Below are 20,845 nucleotides of genomic sequence, written 5' to 3'. Positions count from 1 at the left end.
GATTGCCCTGATGAGCCATTCAAATGAAAACAAATCATACCAAATACCATTAAAAGTAAAATTTATTGATGCCTTAGACAAAGTTTTCTGGGCAAGTGTGTGAAGTGGAGGGTAGGGTAGGGTGTTCCACCAAAACAAAGCAAATTCCACACAAAACTATAGCGTATTGTGTGTGAGCGTACATTCTTCTGTTTGGTAAATAAAAATATCAACAAACATCTGTTGAATATTTAAGAATAAATAAATTAACTTAAAAGAGTCGATTCAGATCAAATATTTCGATATCTTTGCGATCTATGATTCTAAGTTGTGAGGGTGGGAGTGAGGGAGAAATAAAACAATTTCTTGGTCGGCATCCAATTGTGGCTGGAGCGTGCAGGTTATTAAAAAGCCCATTACGCCTGCCGTTGTTTTAATTTCAAATCTCAAATCTGTTATAAATTGTTTTTTTTTTTTTTTTTTTTTAAATTCTAGGTTTAATTTCCCATCAGCAACATAATTAATTGTCCAATTCCTGGAATTGTGCTTAGCTAATTGTCCCCTTATAAAGAATTCTGCATGGCTCATAAAAACTGAGTTCGGTTGTTCTTTTTTTCCCAACACACATTTGTTTTGATTGCTGATAACCAGAAAGGAAAAAAACGCCAATCGATCAGCGTTTATTTTTAACAAATATTTATTTAAAAATACTTTTGGTAATTGAATTATTTCAGCAACCCACTTCGAAGACACTGCTTTCGAATTTCAAAGATATGTCAATTTCCCTGGAAGTGATTAAGAATGAGCAGGAAAGTTTTGAGAATCTGGAAGAGTAATGAGGGTATTTTGCTTCATGTGAGTCACGAGAGCAAACATGGCTGACTTTCTTGGGAATATGACTGCTAAGAGAGGACTTTCGAAGAAGAAGGTTTTTGTTAACATTCCTCTGAAAATATCTCTGAGAAAAATATGGCATTGCAGGTAAGTCACCTAGAAAATATCTTACCAAAATATATTCGAAATCTTGAACGCGGTAACCCATATTCCTCAAAAAGCTTCCAAATTTCTCCCCATCCTTAGTCCTCCACGTTATATTAAGATTTTTACCTTTGATGAGATAACCCACAAACCTGTTTATTCCAGATTCGTTGTCTGTTTCTTCGTTTGCTGGGGGACTTCACTCTCCTGGCAAATACTGACACACACAAACCCATACACAAAAAAGTTCGACTATCAGCTGTGAATTGAAAATTCCAAAGGAAACTGATTATAAATTAACCTTTTGTTAATCGGTCAGCACTCCTCTTCTCACAACACATGTTGCGGCAATTAAAGCAAACAAATTATTAAAGCTGCCACGTTTTTCGATCAAAAATCAATTGATTGTCAAAGTTTGGGATTTAAGGGACCTGTTTTGAGGAAGATATAAGAGGAAGTCTCAAAATTTCTATAACGGTTTTATGGTTGGTTTTAAAGTCAAAGTTTTATAGACGAATGAAAACTCAATTAAAGCTTAAATACGATATGAAAGCTCTATGGGTCTTTATAGGCGTGTTGGAAGCTCAGGGAATCTATAAACGATATGGGAGCTCAATGAGTATTTCAAGATGAGATGGAAGCTCCAAGCCTTTATAGGAAGCTCAGGGAGTCTACCGTGGGGCGCAATCCCACAAACTTGAAATTAAGAATTTCATCCTCTACCTTGTGAGACGTCGCAATATGGTGCCCAACCTTGAGCCCGATCACACGACCCTGAAATTAAGAATCCCATCCTCTACCGATATAGGTATTGACTGAGACGTCACTGTAGGTGGCTCGTAACATACCATTTCGTGGTATTCCCTCCATGGATGACATTTCGACAAAATCTGAAGCGTTGGAAGTCCTTTAACTACAACATGAGCTTCCTGTCGTCTATGAATGCTTTAGTTAGCATATAACGATCCTTTAAACCTTCAACTCTTTGAAACTAAATCCAATCTCATAAGTCGTACTATAGAGGCTACCAAATCTTTCAATTTCCCTTCAAAGGCTTCGTAAACGTTCAGCTTATTGTATAAGCTTTGCTGAGCTTTTCATGGACTTCATTTCATCCCTGGCTGCCCAGAAACTCTACAAATACTCCTTGACCCGACAGAATGTCTGTAGAAGTTGCCTGAGTTCTATTAGAGATCTAGAACTTACATGGAGACCACCAGAGCCCCGTTCATGCTAAGACAAGCTGAGCTGTCACCTCGCTTTTACAGAAGGCTCAGGGAGTCTTTAAAGGCGAATGAGTCTCTATAGTTGAGATAAAAACTCAAGTTTCATAGACGAGTCTTTATAAACGAGATGGAAGCTCAGAGTCTTTTTGACGAGCCGAAGGCAGGAGTTCTGGTAGAGAAGCGGAAACCAAGAACGTTAATTGGCGAGCTTAACTATCAGGGAGTCTTTATATACCAACTGAAAGCTAAGGGGATGCAGAAAGCTAAAGGATCCTATATGGCCAGCTGAAAGCTTACGAAGTCTTTAGGAAGAAACTACCGTAACAACGAATGTTATTGAAGAGCTGATCGTCCAGATGGTGCATTTTGATTATGTCGTTATAGACGAGGTGATTTTATTGAAGAGCTCAGAGCGTAGACGAAAAATTAGAAGCTATGTACACCTACTTTAAAACATCTGGAGATAAATCTCCTTTGAAGTTCTTCCTGAAACAATAAATATTAAAATGTTTATCTGAATTCAGAAGACTCGATATACCTGATGAAAGCTTCGACAGCCTTTATAGACGCACTAAAAGCTCAAGGGGTCTATGTGGACGAGCTGATATCTAAGGGCATTTTTAGGAGCTTTATCGGATTTAAATCACCTCTAAATACGAGCTGAAGCTCAGCGAGGCTTCATTATGATTTACGGACTAACTTCCAAAGGTTTAATTATATAGGCTCTGCAGCTACTTCAGAAGCTTAAAAGGACTCTTGAGCTTTAAAAGTTCCCCAAACAATAACTCAGTTAAAATGATTTTCTTGATAGGCACATAAGCTCAGTGGCATTTGTGAAAACTCACTGGGTAACAGCAAGGCTTTAAAGCATATAGTCGCTCTTTTGTGTTCTCCCAATTTTGTTACTCTCTCTCTCTTTCAATGGTTCTTATTGTATGTGTGGAGAGAACTACGCTCATTGAATGCACAAGTGCCTTAACTTGCCTGAATCTGCTTCAAAGGCCTGTCAGCTCATCTTTAAAGATATTAACTCATCTAACCCATGTCTAAAAAGTCCCTATGCGATTTCAAATAGCCTTTAGGGACTCTCCTGATCCTTCTTCTCCTTTATGAAGACCGACTAACTTTTGGAAAATTTTTCGGCAGCGAATTTCCACTTGGGCAAGCTAAAAAACGGCAACACTGAGACAATTATTTAAAATTGAATCTAAGCTTAAAATCGACAACAATAACAAATTCCCACTCATTGCCGGTATTTTATTCAATACTTTGCATATTTCGATTAATATTGGAGATAATTATAAGAATTAATAAAAAAAAAACGAAAAAAAAATCAGGCAATCAGCTGGTCATTGTCACAGTTCTGTAATACGACAATCGCTGTTGTTGTTGTTTTTATTACAGCCAAGACCGAGTGAGTTCTGGGTGTTTGTTTATTGTTGCTGCTGTTGTTTTAAGTTAACTTGTCTTGTCAGTTGTGTTTTAAGAGGTGTTGTGGCTCCCTCTCTGCCTCTCCTCCCAACCTTCCCTTACACAGTGCTCTGCTCTTAATATGACGTTGGTGTTGGAGCAAGCTTGCTTTTGCTGCTGCTGCTGCTGCTTATTATTAAACATTCCACGCTGTCAACAATGGATGGGCGAGCGCGAATGTGAACAAACGAGCGACGTACGTTGTTGGGGTTTTGGTCTTTTGTTTCTTCTCATGCACCACATTCATTTATTCTTTTATTTTATATTCATTGATAACTTTTTTGTTTATTTTTGTTGTTGCTTTTGTTGTGGATTTGTTTTTCTTTCATTCGATGCACACACATTTATACGCACTTTGCTCCCACTTTTTAGATTTTGTTGTTTTTTTCAATGGCTCTGTCACGCACTTGCAGGTCCGTTCATAGATGGGATCCCATCATAGATCCATTATGCATTAAACAACGCACATAGACACACACGCGTATAGAACGTCTGCATAAATTGGTGTGTATGCAATTTGAATTAATGAAACAAAAACTTTTTTCATACACTCGCTTTTGAATCTCTTCTTTTGTCGGTGTTGTTGTTGGGCTTTTTGATTAAGACCCCTATGCCGGCACACCACCAACCGTATCGTACCCACTACACGGGAGCACTTTCAATTGACTTTTCTTTAGTTTTCCCCCTTATCCACAGTGCAAACACGCACACACATTAAAAAATATTTTCTTAAATAGATATTTATTTTCTTTTCAACGTTTTAACCGGAAAACTTCGACAGTATACATGTATTTTCGGCGGAAACGCACAACCTCCACGAACGAAATACAAAAAACGACTAACGTCTTTTTGAAAAAGCGATCCAAACGATACGAATAAGAGGGCACAAGAGAATGGTCAATACAAATGGGCAATAAAACGAAATCCGTCTGACTGCGGAAGAGTGTGTGGCATAATGGTCGATTGAGGGGGTCTGAGCAGACAACGAAGGCGAATGATTTTCTCGACGGCGATGTTAATCGCAGAAAAATAATTGCTGCTAATCACTGAAAACTGATAACAGGAAAATATAAACTGTGCACATTTAAATTTATTTTATATCAGCAGTTACATATATAAAATAATACACATATTCGTTCGCATAGAGAAATTATGTGTAAAACATGTTAAAAAATTACCAACTATTAAGGTATTATAAAAGTGTCTTAAGCGGCAAATTATTCTGTTTGCTAATCACTGAAAACTGATAACAAGAAAACTTAAACCGTGCACAATCCAATTTATTTTATATGAGCTGTTACATATTCGCGTAATAAATGAAAATGAAAAACATGCTAAAATAAAATCGCAAACTATTAAGCTATAAAAGTGTCTAAAACGGCAAATTATTCTGTTTGCAAATCACTGAAAACTGATAACAGTTCAACTGAAACCGTGTACATTTAAATTTATTTCATATGAACAGTTACATATATAAAATAATACACATATTCGCATAGAGAAATTATGTGTGAAACATGTTAAAAAATTACCAACCATTAAGCTAATATAAAAGTGTCTAATGGGGTAAATTATTCTGTTTGCATATGACTGCAAACTGATAACTCAACAACTTAAATTAATTAAATGCTGTGTCTCCTTTCCACTGGCTTTATCTAATGTTATTTGCATTCTGTGGTTCTGTGTGCCAACCGGCTTTGATTAATTTGTCTACATCTATTTCAGGTTAAACTTTTTAAAACACAATCTTATATTGTCAAAGGAAAGTCATATCATTCCAGGTGAATGGAATTAAATTTGAAGATGATATAATTGGGTATCTAATAATCCCATTATAAACGACCCATCGAATGGAAAATACAGGTTATTATCACATTCTAACAAAGAAAATGTCATAAGAAGAAAAAAATTTCGATCCCATAAGAATTTCATGGGCTATTAATGAAATTAAGAAATTATGTGGCATATTTTAAGGCGGCCTGGGTATAAAATGCAGAGATTAAAAACTATATTATATTATATCCACACTTGTGAGTTTCAGGATAATATTATAAACGAAATCTCTTCCACTCATAACCTTCTTCCTACTTTAAGTCTAAGGTCTCCACTCCGAAGTGGGGAATTCTTCATCTGGAAAGGAAGCCTCTTTCGCAAAGGATGGGGATTTTCCAGACATTCAAAAAAAACAGGAAACTTTTATCAGATCTGTTTATAAGAGACTATATTTTCGAAAAAGGTTATCTTTTACAAATCTAAATTGAATAAAGTTTTACAAGTCTTGTAAAAAACAATACGTTCTACAGGGCTTCGAAAACAGAAGACATTTTACATGTAGGTATAGAAGACCTAGAAAAAATAATGCAACTCAAGTCTTCCTATAGGTTTCATGGAGACGAAAAAATCCGTTAAGCTTTAATAAATAGACGATCCTTCATATGTATTATTAAGATAGATCGTTATAAAAATATGATAACACCCTCTCCCTTTCCCTATTTTACACATAATTTTTATGGATTCTATAAAAAATACCATTTAAATGAATGCTGCATGAGGACATTGGCCTCAACTTACTTAGAAAAGGCATCCTTTTGCACTTTTCTATAAAATTAAGATGTTAAGTACTCTCATATCTTAAATTCAGGCAGAAAACACTCCTACGATGTCCATTTTTTTAGTTCTCTGTGTAGATCTTAAAAATTTTAAGTTAAAAGAATAATTGTGTTATTTTCCACAACTATCTTCTGCTTTTTTTTATCAACTTGTAATTAATAGAGAACACGAATTGTTAATAATAGATTCCCAATATTAGAATATTTATAGTCCTATATTCCAAAGTATACATAACACACAAACATTTGTTCAGCGCTAAAAAATAAACTTCAAATGCAAAATTTTAAATGGTTACCAGTTTTTATTGTAACCCTAGCTAATAAAATGCTATTAGTATATTCATAATTTATTACGACAACCAAATGTGGAAAACGAAAATGACTACTATTTAACATTTCTCAATTTTGTTTTCTTTTGGTCGCTATAAATTAGAAGACAAAAATCTTGTTTAGATATATAAAAAATTAATTACTTCACTTCCTCTCTTCTCTTCTTTCCTTCAATTTTGTTTACTGTTGTTGTAAGTGCTACTTGTTGTGGAATCTTTAATGGTGTATCAGTTATTTTGGGGTTTCGACCATTCAGCGCTAAGGATCAAATGATCATAACCATGACCATTAAGAATTTCGATGGCAGCAGCGGCATCTTTACGTTGGCGGAAATGAACATAGGCGAAACCTTTGCAGAGGCCGGTGTTTTTGTCGCGTGCCAAATACATCTTGGTATGCTGGCCAATTCTCTTGATAAGTTCTTCCAAATCCTGTTCGGTCATGGACTCGGACAAATTGGAAATACGAATGGCAGCGGTATCATCACGGCCACGAATACCACCCATACCACCTTTTTGGCTGTCCTTAAGGAATGGAGGTACATACTTGCCGGGTTTGGGTGCTTCCGTGGCAGCAGCAGCGGCAGCCGAGGCCTTCTTCTCCATAAGATTCGTGTCCATGGACGTACCCTTGTAGGGACAATTGACGGACCAATGCTCACCGTTACAAATACGACACTTGGCAATATTTTTGGTCAGATCCAACAAATTGTCATTGGCCTTTTCTTCCTCCTTGGTGTTGAGAATTTGCATAAAGATTTCTTCAGCCACCATTGTGGTTTGAGAATTGGGTCCGGGTTTGTCGTTCTTGGATTCGCCAAATTTCGCCCAAGTACGTCTCTTGGCCACTGTCTTGGGTACGACTTCCTTGGTGATTTTATATGTGCGTACTACCTTAGTTTTCTTGTCATCCTTGTTGTATTTATACTCTGTGACGTACTTGAAGCCATTCTCTATCACTTCGGTAGGTGGTGGCAGACCGCCGTAATCCAACTCAACCTCATCAGCCCAAGAAGATTTAATGTCAGGTGCAGGCATCTATTGAAATTTTGTGTAAAAACAAATACATTAGCGACATTTTCACAGTTTGCACTATATTTTAACAACAAACCTTATTGTTATTAATCAAATTTACACAAAAAAATCACCAAATTTCTACGCCACGAGTTAAGCAAAATCAATGGTATTGCAAAAAGAAATTGACAACGTTGCTCTTCTTCTTATTCTGAAGAGATATCAATGCGAAGTGCATACTTTCACAGTTGGTAGCTTTTGTATATGTGACATTAGACACCTTGGCACAATACGCAAGGTGTATGTATAACAATCACACAGACAACATTCTCAATTAATATAATAAAAATATTTTAAAATAGGAATCTCTCGGAAATTGTGTAAAAATATATTATATAAAAATAAGTTAAAAATAACTGTTTAAAGCTTTGTTATCATACAATACAAATTCGTATCTTACTCTTTTGGTCCTTTAAAAAAGAAACGTAAAACTATTTCTGAAACTTGGAAAATAAAAAAAGCAACGAATAAATATATGGCCTGTTCCAGATCTGCATGATAGCCGATTTTCCCTTTATAATATCTAAGAAAATTACCAAAATAGTAGATTTTTGCAGGTACTGGACTGGGTAATAATATTCAGAAAAAATTTTCCATCATAACAAAATGTACTACCTATCTATCAGGACATCTGATTTACACGTATTGTCAAAAAAATTCTACACATGAAAACAGCACACAATATGAAAGAATTTTAATATATACCATGTATACTGGTTCAATAATTGCAAGGTTACAATTATAAAGCACCCAAATGCTTTAACCTCTTTTGGAACGCATTTTCTCTTTCAAAACATGTTTGAATACTTTTTACTATTCGTATATTTTCCATTTTGGTTAAAAATAGAATGCCTAGTTTGAAATTGATTATGTGTGAACTTGGTATTCCATTTATTCTTTATTTTTCTTAATTTCATAAAATGTTAAAAAAATAAAACCAATTGTTGCATGACACATTTATGTATTTGAAGGAAGAAAAGTCTAATACTTATTCCCCAACAGTTAATATATTCTTATTCTTAATATATTTTTAGAAGTCTGCTCTCCTAATTTAAGCAAAAATTTTCCAAACTTCAAGTGTCAGGTATGTAGAGGAACAGAGCTGTAGTTCCATGTTTCCAAGTTACCAATTCATGGTGAATGTAAAAAGTTCCATGATCGATCTACGAACCCCTATTCAGTCACAGCACAGAAATCATTTCATCGAAGCGGGACATTTTCAATTGCTGTTGAAGAAGAAATTGATTGGCGCAAATACACAAAATGGCGAACTACAAGACCGATTTTCAAATAAATAATGAAAACCAAAGTAAGTAAATTAATAAAATTGTGAACAAATAATAAAGTAAGATATTTCTATTTCAGATACTTTCCATGCCTCCAAAAATATTATGGACAATGCTCGCAAGCATACTATTAAGAAGCAAGCATTTGGTGAGCTAAAAAATGTCATACACAATCAATTGCAACCCAAGTCTTTGAAATTTGACGAAGTGCGTATTAACAAGCCCCAGAAATGTACCGAGCTTCGTCCAACAATTCAAAAGCAACCAATCAAGTCTCTAAAGCAAACTCCCAAAGTAAAATCCAAACAATGTGATGAAGCTGAGATAGAATTGTTGGACTATTTTGATTTTGCTCCCAGCTGTTGTGCTAAGCCCCACAAAGGCAAGTCAATTTGATTTTCAAAATGTCGGTAGCTCTAATTTTGTTTTTAATTGTTATTGCAGGTGATCGTCAAATATGGTACGAAAATATTTTTGATGATTCCATGATTGACAATCTTATACAAAGTGCATATGGCGATACCGAAGAGGAGGAAGTATGTGACAAAAATGAGAACTTAAAATATTGTGATTCAGATGATTCTGGTTGTGAGGATCTTCTTGATTTCGGCTGGTCCAAATGGGAGTGTGGTCTAGAAAAAGATATGAAGCCTGAACACCAGATGCCTCCGCCCTCATTAATGGACTTGCCACCCTCAATGATGGATGATTTACCCGACTTTGGTGAATTCTAAAAGCGTGGAGATACATTTTTATTATTTATTTATCTATCTATTGTATACCTATGTGTAGTTCATATCCATTTGTCTGACAAATTTGTTGGATTTTTCATTTTTATTGTATTTCATTTTTTATCCAATTTAAATTTGCTAAAATACATTTAATTTTATTAATATTAGCATATATGTGATTTGTATTAGATGTCTTGGTATAGATTGGCTGGGAATAAATACGGTTATGGCTTTAGGAATTCTGTACATCATAACCTTGACTCAGCTCTCACATTCGATATATTTTCTACGGAAATGATTAATGAAATTAAATTCATTTCCATAATTTTTTTTGGAATATCGAATGCAATAAAATGGCCCACAGAAAAAACCTAAGTGGGCCGTAGAATGATTAATTGAATATGACAACCTGATGGAGATAATTTTTTATAATTTCAGTTTGCACCTATCCACGCAAGGTTGACATGACTACATGATTAGTAACGTCGGCTGATGTATGTGTACGTTACGTTGTTTACTAATTAGAAACAACTAAAGTTAACTTTTTCACAGCAAGTAGCTTCTGCATGCATAGTTCCCTGTGTTGACAATTCACAATAAAAACAGTTGCGCCATTTGCCCCGCAATTTTCATTTATTTTCAATTGCTCAACGAAGGCTCGATATCTTTTGCTAAAATGTCCTTTGCTACCCCATCAACACCCACCAAAAGCAAACCAAATTCCAGCCTAACGTCGGCATCTGCTACAGCGGCTCAGCAGCATCACAACCTAGATGATATTAATATGCTGTTGTATTTGGAAGCGTTGAAACGCAAAACCGAGAATGAAGCTGCTGCAATGCAAAAAATCGAAGAGGCCTACAAAATCTATCAGAAAAGACGTCAAGAATATACCCACATGTATTCGCGCTATGTGGAACTCCTCAAAAAGGCTGCCACTCGTCGTGTGCTGAAGGGACATAGCTTGGCAGATAATATGGATCTTGCCAAAGCCATGGAGGATGCAACCAACATAAAGGATAAATTAAACAGTGGCAGTGCCACAGATTATATAGATAAAAATGAATTGGAAAAGTTCAAGAAGTTATTATCATCCGGAAATAAACATGAAAATCTTAAGCAATTGCGTATGGAAATGAACGATTTAAAGGTGGCCACAAAGGCCATACAATCTTCCATTGAGTCAACGGAAGCGGCCATTGACAATGGAACAAATCAAAGTTTGGATCTTTTCACCGAAGAACTAGATATGGAGAATTTCTCTAACTTGTTTAGAATGCATGAAATCGAAAATTAAAACAACTTTGAGTTAATTTCTACTTTTTTTTATTTCTCTACCAGAAAGCGGTTAGATTGCGTGTTAGAGAACTGTCTGTTTTTTCGATTGCCAGCCAGGATTATGTTAGGGGGAATGCGCTGATATTCTTTCTACAAACAATGAAGAGAATGAAAGAAATATAAATCAATGAAATGAAATATGTAAATGAGTTGGAAGAAAAAATGATGGGGGGGTTTAAAAAAGGAGTTTGTGGTAGAGGGAGTTGAGAAGAAGTTTAAAGATGACTTCAGACATTTACCACTTTGAACGTTTCGACCAGTCTTTGGGTGTCCAGTGCAGGCATTTTGAATCAATACGGATTTTGCGTTTTTCCATGGCTTTTTTATGTTGATCAATGGTTTCACGATTTATGCAGACAATGTATTGGCCCTTATAATAGTTGATCAGGTTGAGATTTTGTAATGTGGATATGACATCTTCCTTTTTAATTGAAGTCACCTCACAAATATCACTGAAATATAGAAAATTTTCGTTTAAAGGTATTCATACGATTATTGCGCCGACTTACTTAATTGTTATTGTGGGTTTCTCCCCATCACTGTTTGGCTTTTGACTAATAAATATCTCCAGTATTGTTTGGGCCCAGTAAGACCGGTACGAAAGTAGACCTAAATCGGAAAGTGGTTTCTCCGGAGATCCCGTCTTTCCCTCAAATTTGGATAATTCATAACTAAATTCAATCAACAACTTTCCATATCCCTTGCGTTGATACGGTGGCATTGTGAGAATACAAGCAACATTGTAATCTTCTGTGCTTTCTTTTTCCTTGGAGAAGTAGCCAACTATGTGGAAACCCCTACTATCGTACTCTGTCATTACGTAGAACAGAAAGGGATCTGTGTCATAGTACAAAGTCTTGTGATCAAGGAAAAGTTTGGCTAGTAAACATAAATTCTGGGCATAAACCTTGTTTTTGCGTCCATCGATTTCAAAGAAAGATATCGTATTCTTGCGATATATTTCGTTGCCAGGCGGGTGACGAAGATTGCACTTTACTAAGTGTCGTTCTAGGCATTTTCGACTTTTGCGATATTTCAAGCAAAATTCGCAGATGTAGATGCAGGGCATTTGGCAAATTTCCTGGGGATAAGGTGAGAAGTACCAAGGTTTGATACGATGTTTGCCCAGTTCTATCATTTCTATGTTTTTCATACGTGTCACTACATCGTCCTGATGTATGCTGACCATACTGCCGGATTGGCGTGGTGTGGCACTTTTGCCATCTTGAGAGACCTCTTCGTTGACTGGCACCACAACTGCTGTCGCTGCCGGTGTACTTTCGGGAACTACTGTAGGGGCTGGTGGCAAAGGCGTTGGTATAATCTGCAATTAATATAAAATTAGCAACACAGGAAGCAACTTTATGAGGGAGCATACCGACTTTATCAACCTTTCGTTTGCGGTTAATTTTCTTTTGCAAAGCAGCTGCTAGAACCGCATTACCATTAACCACTTCACCAGCTCCAGGTTGTGGGGAAGTTGGTCGCGATGCACTACCAGTCACCGAAAGCAATTTTTTCGGTGTTGTTACCCCAGTACTGGCTCCTGTCTGGGTGCCATCACGTCTGGGAAATTGCACCTTTCGTGTATCCAGATCTTCCTCAGTTACCCATTCATCCAAACGTTTGTTAACTGGAGGAAAGTACCTTTAGTAGCAGATGTTGGATATATATATTCATTTATACTTACAATCCACATAATGAACATAAAACTGTCGCTTTCCATCGTGTTCCTTTATGCTAACTATCTCGGCCAGTGGCCAATCGTCTGTCTTGTGCATTCGCACAGAAAGTCTACAGCCTTCCGTCAAGGAGGCCTAAAGTGGGAATTGGATTAAGTTGATTTCAAAACAACAATTATGGATTTAAACCTACCGTAGACTCGCATATGGATGAGACATCCTCGTCAATATCCGTTTTCTGTTTCATTTCTTGGAAATTTGTTTATTTCTTGGGCTTTGCAATGGACTCCGCTTTCGAGGAATAAAGTGTTCAATGAAATGGTTCACTGAAAAAAAATTTAACTAGTTTTGAAGAAGAAAACAACAAAGAGAACGATAAATAAAGATAAGCAATCAAAACAAAAACGTTAAGGAAGGGCTCTACAAATTGACTGGCTGCCTTAGGGATATAGAAATCGATTGTAAGCTGAATGCTGTGAAACTGCAACAAGTCTTTGGATGAAAGTCGACCTTCAAAACCCTATCCCGCCACACGTGTGAATTCGGTTTTTGGAGGAAAACAGCCTGTCATTTGTGTCTTTTGGTTTTGTTTTTTGTGTGAAAAATAAGAAAAATAATTTAGATATGGGTCGTAAAGGTAAAGCTAATCCTTTTGCTGCCAAAAAACGTCAAAGGCGTGAAAATGTAAGTATAGTTTTGTGGGAACATCATTGTTTATGTCCACTCTTAACGTTGCATTATTTCCGTTTATAGCAAGGAAAAGACACACGTCCCCAAGGACCATATGAGGAAATTGTGCGTGACAATGAAGCCTTCCTAAAGTATTATCACATGCAAAATATATGTGCCGACGAACAAGAGTGGCAACAGTTTTTGGCCTCCATTCGTGACAATTTACCGGCAACATTCCGCGTGACGGGATTCAAGGGTGAAGCCAAGGCTTTGCTGGACATAATTGAAAAAGATTTCTTCACGGAATACTTGAAAGGTGTGGCTGAGTTGCGAGGAAAATCAGTGGAAGAGGTTGAAAAGCCATTATGTTTACCTTGGTATCCAAATGGTATGGCATATCAGTTGGATTTGACCCGCAAAGACATTAGAAGGTCGGAACCGCTGTATCGCTTGCACAATTTCCTTATTAATGAGACAAATGCGGGTGCCATCAGTCGCCAAGAGGCTGTATCTATGATTCCCCCACTAGTCTTGGATGTAAAGCCCACAGATAAGGTATTGGATATGTGTGCCGCACCTGGCTCAAAGACTGCTCAATTGATTGAGGCCTTGCATGCTGAGCCCGAAAAATATAAAATCCCACCTGGCTTTGTTTTGGCTAATGATGTGGACAATAATCGCTGCTATATGTTGGTGCATCAGGCCAAGCGTTTGAATTCGCCTTGCTTTGTTGTTACCAATCATGACAGTGCATTCTTCCCTAATTTGTTGGTAAGTTGGAAGCATGCTATTTTGTAGTAGTTCTTTGCAAATTATTATCTTTCCAGCAATCCACAAGTGATGGCACCAAATCTATTTTGAAATTTGACAAAATCCTCTGTGATGTTCCTTGTTCCGGAGATGGAACCCTGCGTAAGAACCCTGATATTTGGGGAAAATGGAATTTGGGACAAGCATATAATTTGCATGGGTAATTTTGTTTTTTGATATCAGTTGGTAATTTAAAATAAACCTTTGCATGTTTTTAGAGTACAGTATTGTATCACCAGACGTGGCGCCGAAATGTTGGAGGTTGGTGGTCGTTTGGTGTACTCCACCTGTTCCTTGAATCCCATTGAAAATGAGGCTGTGTTGCAACGTATTATTGCCGATTCCAATGGAGCTTTAGAAATAGTAGACGCTTCACACTTAGTGCCTGGATTAAAATATATACCTGGTATGACCAAATGGAAATTGGCTTCCAAAGATGTTGATGAAACCTACAATAACTTTGAGGAAGTTCCTGAAAAATATCACACCATAATTAGACCCAACATGTTCCCATTGCCCGATATTGAGAAATATGGTTTAGAGAAATGGTGAGTTGCAGGAAATGGTATCCTTGTGGTTGTTGTATTTATGTATGGTATCATTTTTTTAGTATTCGTGTCTTACCTCACCTTCAAAACTCTGGTGGATTTTTCGTAGCCGTTCTACAGAAAAAAGCCCAATTACCTTTTGAGAAAAATGACGTTAAAGACTTGTTGGAAAAACCAAAGCCCGAAGTAAAAGTTGATGCTGAGGGAAAACCAATTGAGGAAAAATCCGTACCCTGGGGTCCCCAACGTAAACGTAGACGTCTTCATGGCTACAAAGAAGATCCCTATGTTTTCTTTGAAGAAAACGATGCCGATTGGTTGGAAATCAAGAAATTCTATGAATTGGATGACTCATTCAACAGCCGTTGTCTGTTAACCCGTTGTATCACAGAGAAAAAGAAAAATATTTACTATTGTTCGGAATTGATTCGTGACTTGGTATTACTCAATGAAGACAATATAAAGATCATCAATACAGGCGTCAAATCGTTTGTACGCTGTGAAAATCGCCATACCCAACATCCATTCCGTTTGGCTCAGGAGGGTCTGCAAACAACAAATGCCTTTGTCGGATCCAGTCGTCGTATTGTGGTGGAAAAGGAGGATTTAATTTTACAATTGAATTGTACAGATCCCACAAAACCTCCCTCGACCTTGGAGCTGAAAGAGGCCACCCAGCAAAGGTGTAAAGAGCTAAGTAAGTTGGAGTATTTTTATTAATTTTTTGAGTTATTTTCAAAACTTTGTTGGTTTTCTTCTAGGTGTGGGTAGCTGCATTTTGAAGTATAGCGATGAACGCTTTACCTTGCACATTGTTGGCTGGCGTGGAACCTCTAGTTTACGTGCCTATGTAGATAGCAGTGAAACCTTGCATATTTTACGTTTACTTGGTGCTGATATTAGTAAATTTGGTATGTTGTTGTAAAATGGCTGTTGGATAAAGCGGGTTACTAATTTTTTGTGCTACTTTCAGAGGTCAACAAATATGAAAAGGCCAGAGAAGCGGCTGCGGCCTTAGCCGCTGCCGAAGATGTATCCGAGGATGTTGCCAAAGCTGCCCAAGAGGTGCTAGAGGAAGTAGAAAATGATTTAAATGATGCAGCAATAACAGAATAATTTCTTAGTTTTTATTTTATTTTTGTATTTTATATCACTCTCTCCAAAAAAAGTAAGAAGAAATTACATTTTAATTGTATTTTTTATTAGTTTAAGTTATTTGAGTATGTGCTATTGCATATTTGACACTAATTGAAAAATGAAATACAAACTATTTTCTTCAATAAAAAAATGTAACATTCAATCAAAAGTTCAAGGTGGCACGGATATTTCCTTTCAATTAAAAACAGCTAAAAGCTGTTAAAATTTAAATGGCCTAAAAAATCAAATTTTTGAAATTGATCAATTGAAATGGTCTCAGTGTTGTAGAAGTGTTTGTATTCCCATTGCTTCGATAGCTAGTTGTACATAGTTGTTTTCATATTTCCGTTTAGGGGAACACCATTTGATTTGAGCATTACTTAAAATTGTACTACATATGCTCCAATTATCATTGGCATCCTGTCGCAAAAACAACCTAAAACTCATGCGAGAAAATTACATTTACGTGACTATAATATTATAGATAAATTTCTTTGATTGTCGGGTGGGAAGAAGGAAGGAAAGAGGAGTATAAAAAAATAGTGTGATATGTTGCGAAGGCTAGTGACATTGCAGCTGGTGTTCTTTAACAACAAGGATTTGTTTTTATATTTGTAGCAGCAGTATCGTCAGTGTTTCACATAGTAAATGTTTGCTGCTGTGTGCGCAAGAGTGTATATGTATGTATGTGTGTGCAGAAAATAGCCGGAAGACAAGCAATCATTTAAGCGGAAATAATACAAAACTGTTGCTTGTTTTCCGGTTACAAACAAACAGCAACAAAAAATTAGAGAAGACATGGTAAAACACGTACTAACAATTTGGCATTCACCCTGTGAAGGTTCCTCTCTAGCCAGTATCATCATCAGTAGTATTAGTTTTCCGTATATGTTTCAGTTTTACTTGTTGATAATGACTTTTTATTACATGTATTTGTTTATTATTAAAAACAAGTTTTTTGATATGTACTATCATTTCATGATGGTTGCATTTAATGGGGTGTGTACATTACTTATCAAAGGCTATAGACAGACTACCAAAATGGAGAATTATAACTTTAATTTGTAAATATAACTTTATGTCACATTCACAGGCTATTGGTATATGGCTATACTACATAGACCTTAAAAGGAATAACTTCATTGCTTTTTTAAATACTTGAAAATAATATTTTAGATCACACAAAATTATTATTTGTAGATCGCAATATGAGGCAGATTCCAGATAATTTTTGACAGCAGTAAAGGGGTTATTTTCAGGCCAGTATGTGGGGTCCTTACAAATAGATGATCAAAGTCTATCCTCATAGACGAAAGTTGAATCAGTTGTAGATCAGGGTATTCGCTTGTAAGTCAAATTGGAAGAATAGATGGATGAATTTATTAAAGATCCGCATAGACAAAATTATATATTTTTAGTCATAAAAACAGTAATTTGATATTTATTATAATATATAAATTATTGGAAATTCAATTTTAACTCTAAAATACAATCAACTATTTTTCTAATCTGAAAAATTGTTACCATCCTATTATTTTTGTGAAGAAGATACAACAAATTCTACTTAGAAATTTTCGAATACGGGTTTATCTATTTTGTTTTGTTGTTGCTTTTTCCATCATAATTTGTATATAAATAAGGCACGTTCTATATGCAATTCATTTAAGATAAGAGTCGTCTTTACGAAGATCATTTCAATCTTTTGAAATTCCGCAATAATTCTTCGTTTATGGGATGGTCTCAAACCTAATGGGGGGTGAATAAGAAAGGAAAATCATGCATTTAAATATTGATGTTAACAGCCTATAAAGATAATTTTTTATTATTTTATTTAATCTGGAATTATAACGAAGTTCAAATTTCGAAAGCAAAAGTATTGTGCTAACAAATATCACATCGACATGGTAGTATATTCAAGACTGCAGGACAGAATGGAACGGATTTTATTGGCATACCTTATAGCTGTAACAGCAATAAAAGGATCACAACAGGTAAGGATAACATTTTGGAATTTAAAATAATCAAAAAAAAAAAGGACTAATTTTGTTTATATATTTCTATTTAACAGATATCCCTGCCCTCGGATCCCACATACAATGCTGGTGTTGTGGAATTTCCTCCTGCCATGCAGGGATCGCCCAAGGCAAAGGTCAAAGACAACATGGAACGCATGAAATCCATTATCGAATCGGATGCAACACAAAATCTGGACATTTTAGTTTTCCCCGAATATGTTCTGAATAACATGGATATGTTGACATATGTTCCAGATCCCAATGATAAAATTGTACCCTGTGAATTGGCCAATTATGATTGGTTTCTAACCGAACTTTCGTGTGCCGCTCGCAGTCGTAATCTTTATGTCGTTCTAAATTTAGTTGAAAAGGTTAAGTGTAATTCAATGCAGGCGAATTGCAACAATGGTGTGGAAATCTACAACACCAATGTAGTATTGGATCGTCAGGGTCGTGTCATATCGCGTTATCGTAAAACACATTTATATCGCTACGAATGGCGTTCGACGAATGTTTTGGCGGAACCGGAATTGGCAACATTTACCACCGATTTCGGTGTAACCTTTGGACATTTCATATGTTTCGATATGCTGTTCTATAATCCTGCCAAGGTTTTAATTGATCGTTTGAATATAACGGATATTATATATCCAACATATTGGTTTTCGGAATTGCCATTTTTAACAGGTAAGTGGTGGAAGAGGTGTGAATAGAAAAGGGTCGATTGGAAAGGAATTTTTATACGCAGCTTTACTTATAACTGGAGATACATATGGGATATCAAGCAGAAAATGAAAAATAGAAGTATAAGACAAAATTATGATTAGATGTGACTCTTTGAATGAAAGGTGGTTGGACATCTTTAGAGATTATCGGAAGGTGGCTGCATACAATGGAAATTTGATAGAAGATATAGAGAAAATAGACGAGTCTATTAAGATGACAATCGTCATAACTTATAAGAGGGTTACATTATCCTGATACTTTTTATAAAATGTAGGAATAAATTGGTATGAGAATATGGTAGAAGAATACAGGTAGATGCATCAAGGCTTAGGAACATTGATATGTCGAGATTTGTTGTTTTGATATAATTTTTCAACAATTTTTACAAATTTCAATAATTTTTCATTCCAAAACTGGTTTAACAGTTCATTGTCTCAGCAGCTGCGTCGATGCGACTACCTCTACTCCTCTATCATGTATGAGACTTAGCATGAAGGCAAAATGGCATTTAGTTGAAAAAATACATTCTGGGTGACTTTTTATGTGAGTAGATATCAATTCATTTATTTATTAAATTAAAGATCTTCGATCTGGACTGTAGAAATATATTTTTTCCGAAAATATAGGAGAATGTTTTTGTAAAATTTCAAATCGATTTCATTTGTCTACTTTTAATTTCCTTGCAGCCGTTCAACTCCAAGAAGGTTGGGCCTTTGCCAACAATGTTAACCTTTTGGCTGCCGATGCCAGTTATCCCCAGGGACAAAATACCGGTTCGGGTATCTATGCAGGTCGTCTGGGTCGCCTAACAGCTACAATACACGAAGAACCAACATTAAAACTGCTAACAGCCAAGGTACCCAAACGTAATGCACGCAACAGCTATCAATTGCCGACGGTTGTTAAACCTTTATTCACGCCTCAATTGGAGACACCACGTTTTACGAAAATGTCGTTGCTACGAGATTATAATGTGGATATTTTTGCCACCAAATTGTTAGAGGAAAACTTTACCAATACCAAAGAATCCGTGTGTCACAACAATTTCTGTTGCCACTTTGATGTGGAGCGCAAGTTCATACAGGACTCCGCTCAACATGAGGCCTATCGTTATAGATTGGCTGCCTTTAGTGGTAATGAAACAACTTTCCAACGCATTGATAACAGCAATCAAAGTGTGTGTGCTTTGATTACGTGCACGGGTTCGGAGTTGTATACCTGTGGCCATATATTCCCCGAAAATGTTGTTGTGGGAAATAAATATTATTTTAATAGAATTAATATAACTGGTAACTTCGCAAAGGCAAGTAGACGTGCCATCATGCCCAGTACCGTGAATGCTGTAATGATGCCATTGAGTGTAGATAATTATGAGTGGTTGGAAGTGGAGGGGTAAGATATACTAAAATATATAATTTTTAATTTAATAATATTTGTTTTCTTTTCGCAGCAACAATACAATCCGTATTGAAATGGTATTGACTTCGCCTCAACAGGATCTCTTGACATTTGGCATATGGGCTAACTATTATAATTATGTGCAGAATACCCACAATCTAGATGAGCCTGTGATGACAGCGATGTCTGGCCAGGCTTACAAGCCACATAATACAACTTCCCCTACAAGTGGTGTGGCTTCAACTTTTCTAAGTGGAGTCAATTTTGTCTTCCTTTTGCCCATTATTGTTGCACTACTCCTAAAATATTAATAGAGTAATTACTATACGACAACGATAATACCTTTACCTCGTGTCCATCCATCAGAGCTCTGTGCTCTACAAGGTTTCAAAACAAGTGATTGTGGAATTCTTTTTTGTGTAGATGTGTGAATTTAGCCTGGTAAAACGTTTCGAAATTCACGTGTTAATAAATTGTACATATTTATCCTTGTACCTTGACACAATGTATGGCCAAATAACCTGTGAATGTGTGTGTGCGCCGAGTTTTAATTCAACAGCATTTAAAGGTAGATAAAAGTTTGTATTAGGATGGAGGGGTTTAAAATAAATTTAAATTGAGATTTTTTACATTGAAGGGGATATTATTGACATACTAAAGGGTTTTTTTAGATAACCTCAAATAGTTGAAATATATGCAACTAGGGAATATAATGGAGCTAAGAGAGTCTTCATAGATTAAAGGAAGGATCAGAAACTATTTTTAATTGAGCTGACAACTCAGATATATTAAAATGGGTTCTATGATTCTATAGTCAAAATAAAAACTCTGAAGGCC

General features: G+C 36.1%; 7 protein-coding genes across 11 annotated transcripts in view; 4 read left to right on the top strand and 3 right to left on the bottom strand.

The window, feature by feature from the left end:
- The window catches only part of LOC101893851 (high affinity cGMP-specific 3',5'-cyclic phosphodiesterase 9A), a 259,215-nt gene extending 254,627 nt beyond the window's left edge, over positions 1 to 4,588 (bottom strand). The window contains exon 1 of one of the 3 annotated variants that reach the window (XM_059122351.1): positions 3,717 to 4,588. The gene's annotated coding sequence lies outside the window, so the exon portion shown is untranslated. The remainder of the gene's footprint in view (positions 1 to 3,716) is intronic. The other 2 variants (XM_059122352.1, XM_059122353.1) reach the window with 2 other exon arrangements.
- Positions 4,589 to 6,544: 1,956 nt separating this feature from the next.
- Positions 6,545 to 7,851, bottom strand: LOC101892555 (eukaryotic translation initiation factor 3 subunit G-1). The gene is made up of 2 exons (XM_005179930.4): positions 7,703 to 7,851; positions 6,545 to 7,629 (listed from the first exon to the last, which is right to left on the bottom strand). Exon 2 carries the CDS (start codon positions 7,627 to 7,629, stop codon positions 6,820 to 6,822), a length of 810 nt encoding a protein of 269 aa, XP_005179987.1. The 5' UTR covers positions 7,703 to 7,851; the 3' UTR covers positions 6,545 to 6,819.
- Positions 7,852 to 8,827: 976 nt separating this feature from the next.
- LOC105261590 (uncharacterized) lies at positions 8,828 to 9,854 on the top strand. Its single transcript, XM_011292743.3, has 3 exons — positions 8,828 to 8,974; positions 9,031 to 9,333; positions 9,396 to 9,854. The coding sequence occupies exons 1-3, from the start codon at positions 8,929 to 8,931 to the stop codon at positions 9,683 to 9,685; spliced, it is 639 nt and encodes a 212-aa protein (XP_011291045.2). The 5' UTR covers positions 8,828 to 8,928; the 3' UTR covers positions 9,686 to 9,854.
- A 422-nt stretch (positions 9,855 to 10,276) lies between these two features.
- Positions 10,277 to 10,995, top strand: LOC101893687 (uncharacterized). Its single transcript, XM_005179936.4, has one exon. It carries the CDS (start codon positions 10,359 to 10,361, stop codon positions 10,977 to 10,979), a length of 621 nt encoding a protein of 206 aa, XP_005179993.3. The 5' UTR covers positions 10,277 to 10,358; the 3' UTR covers positions 10,980 to 10,995.
- Positions 10,992 to 13,077, bottom strand: LOC101893518 (histone acetyltransferase Tip60). 3 transcript variants are annotated; one of them, XM_005179935.4, is made up of 6 exons: positions 12,896 to 13,070; positions 12,711 to 12,837; positions 12,403 to 12,653; positions 11,530 to 12,344; positions 11,260 to 11,472; positions 10,992 to 11,110 (listed from the first exon to the last, which is right to left on the bottom strand). In XM_005179935.4, coding segments are annotated over exons 1-6 (1,461 nt in total). In that variant the 5' UTR covers positions 12,950 to 13,070; the 3' UTR covers positions 10,992 to 11,109. The 3 variants fall into 3 exon arrangements, with proteins under 3 accessions (XP_005179992.2, XP_058978333.1, XP_011291044.2); XM_059122350.1 differs by lacking the exon at positions 10,992 to 11,110 and having other exon boundaries at positions 11,256 to 11,472; positions 12,412 to 12,653; positions 12,896 to 13,077; XM_011292742.3 differs by lacking the exon at positions 10,992 to 11,110 and having other exon boundaries at positions 11,256 to 11,472; positions 12,896 to 13,073.
- A 134-nt stretch (positions 13,078 to 13,211) lies between these two features.
- Positions 13,212 to 16,038, top strand: LOC101892384 (tRNA (cytosine(34)-C(5))-methyltransferase). The gene is made up of 7 exons (XM_005179929.4): positions 13,212 to 13,386; positions 13,456 to 14,145; positions 14,202 to 14,344; positions 14,403 to 14,732; positions 14,795 to 15,429; positions 15,494 to 15,643; positions 15,706 to 16,038. Exons 1-7 carry the CDS (start codon positions 13,327 to 13,329, stop codon positions 15,846 to 15,848), a joined length of 2,151 nt encoding a protein of 716 aa, XP_005179986.2. The 5' UTR covers positions 13,212 to 13,326; the 3' UTR covers positions 15,849 to 16,038.
- Positions 16,039 to 17,747: 1,709 nt separating this feature from the next.
- LOC101892216 (vanin-like protein 2) lies at positions 17,748 to 20,540 on the top strand. The gene is made up of 4 exons (XM_005179928.4): positions 17,748 to 17,860; positions 17,938 to 18,571; positions 19,297 to 20,002; positions 20,061 to 20,540. Exons 1-4 carry the CDS (start codon positions 17,771 to 17,773, stop codon positions 20,317 to 20,319), a joined length of 1,689 nt encoding a protein of 562 aa, XP_005179985.3. The 5' UTR covers positions 17,748 to 17,770; the 3' UTR covers positions 20,320 to 20,540.
- The last annotated feature ends 305 nt before the right edge of the window (positions 20,541 to 20,845 follow it).

Source organism: Musca domestica, unplaced genomic scaffold (genome assembly GCF_030504385.1).
Source record: "Musca domestica strain aabys unplaced genomic scaffold, Musca_domestica.polishedcontigs.V.1.1 20, whole genome shotgun sequence".
NCBI lineage: Eukaryota > Metazoa > Arthropoda > Insecta > Diptera > Muscidae > Musca > Musca domestica.
This window is presented reverse-complemented; position numbering and strand designations above follow the sequence as displayed.

What these genes read in the sequence shown, in the direction of transcription:
- LOC101892555 (XM_005179930.4), bottom strand. Translation starts at nt 7,629, where the DNA reads ATGCCTGCACCTGACATTAAATCTTCTTGGGCTGATGAGGTTGAGTTG.
- LOC105261590 (XM_011292743.3), top strand. Translation starts at nt 8,929, where the DNA reads ATGGCGAACTACAAGACCGATTTTCAAATAAATAATGAAAACCAAA. An exon ending in AATAAATAATGAAAACCAAA is followed by an intron (nt 8,975 to 9,030) that starts GTAAGTAAATTA and finishes TTTCTATTTCAG; the next exon opens with ATACTTTCCATGCCTCCAAA. An exon ending in TTGTGCTAAGCCCCACAAAG is followed by an intron (nt 9,334 to 9,395) that starts GCAAGTCAATTT and finishes TTGTTATTGCAG; the next exon opens with GTGATCGTCAAATATGGTAC.
- LOC101893687 (XM_005179936.4), top strand. Translation starts at nt 10,359, where the DNA reads ATGTCCTTTGCTACCCCATCAACACCCACCAAAAGCAAACCAAATTCC.
- LOC101893518 (XM_011292742.3), bottom strand. Translation starts at nt 12,949, where the DNA reads ATGAAACAGAAAACGGATATTGACGAGGATGTCTCATCCATATGCGAG. An exon ending in CATCCATATGCGAGTCTACG is followed by an intron (nt 12,838 to 12,895) that starts GTAGGTTTAAAT and finishes TTCCCACTTTAG; the next exon opens with GCCTCCTTGACGGAAGGCTG. An exon ending in TTATGTTCATTATGTGGATT is followed by an intron (nt 12,654 to 12,710) that starts GTAAGTATAAAT and finishes ACTTTCCTCCAG; the next exon opens with TTAACAAACGTTTGGATGAA.
- LOC101892384 (XM_005179929.4), top strand. Translation starts at nt 13,327, where the DNA reads ATGGGTCGTAAAGGTAAAGCTAATCCTTTTGCTGCCAAAAAACGTCAA. An exon ending in CATTCTTCCCTAATTTGTTG is followed by an intron (nt 14,146 to 14,201) that starts GTAAGTTGGAAG and finishes TTATCTTTCCAG; the next exon opens with CAATCCACAAGTGATGGCAC. An exon ending in CAAGCATATAATTTGCATGG is followed by an intron (nt 14,345 to 14,402) that starts GTAATTTTGTTT and finishes GCATGTTTTTAG; the next exon opens with AGTACAGTATTGTATCACCA.
- LOC101892216 (XM_005179928.4), top strand. Translation starts at nt 17,771, where the DNA reads ATGGTAGTATATTCAAGACTGCAGGACAGAATGGAACGGATTTTATTG. An exon ending in GGAATTGCCATTTTTAACAG is followed by an intron (nt 18,572 to 19,296) that starts GTAAGTGGTGGA and finishes ATTTCCTTGCAG; the next exon opens with CCGTTCAACTCCAAGAAGGT. An exon ending in GAGTGGTTGGAAGTGGAGGG is followed by an intron (nt 20,003 to 20,060) that starts GTAAGATATACT and finishes TTCTTTTCGCAG; the next exon opens with CAACAATACAATCCGTATTG.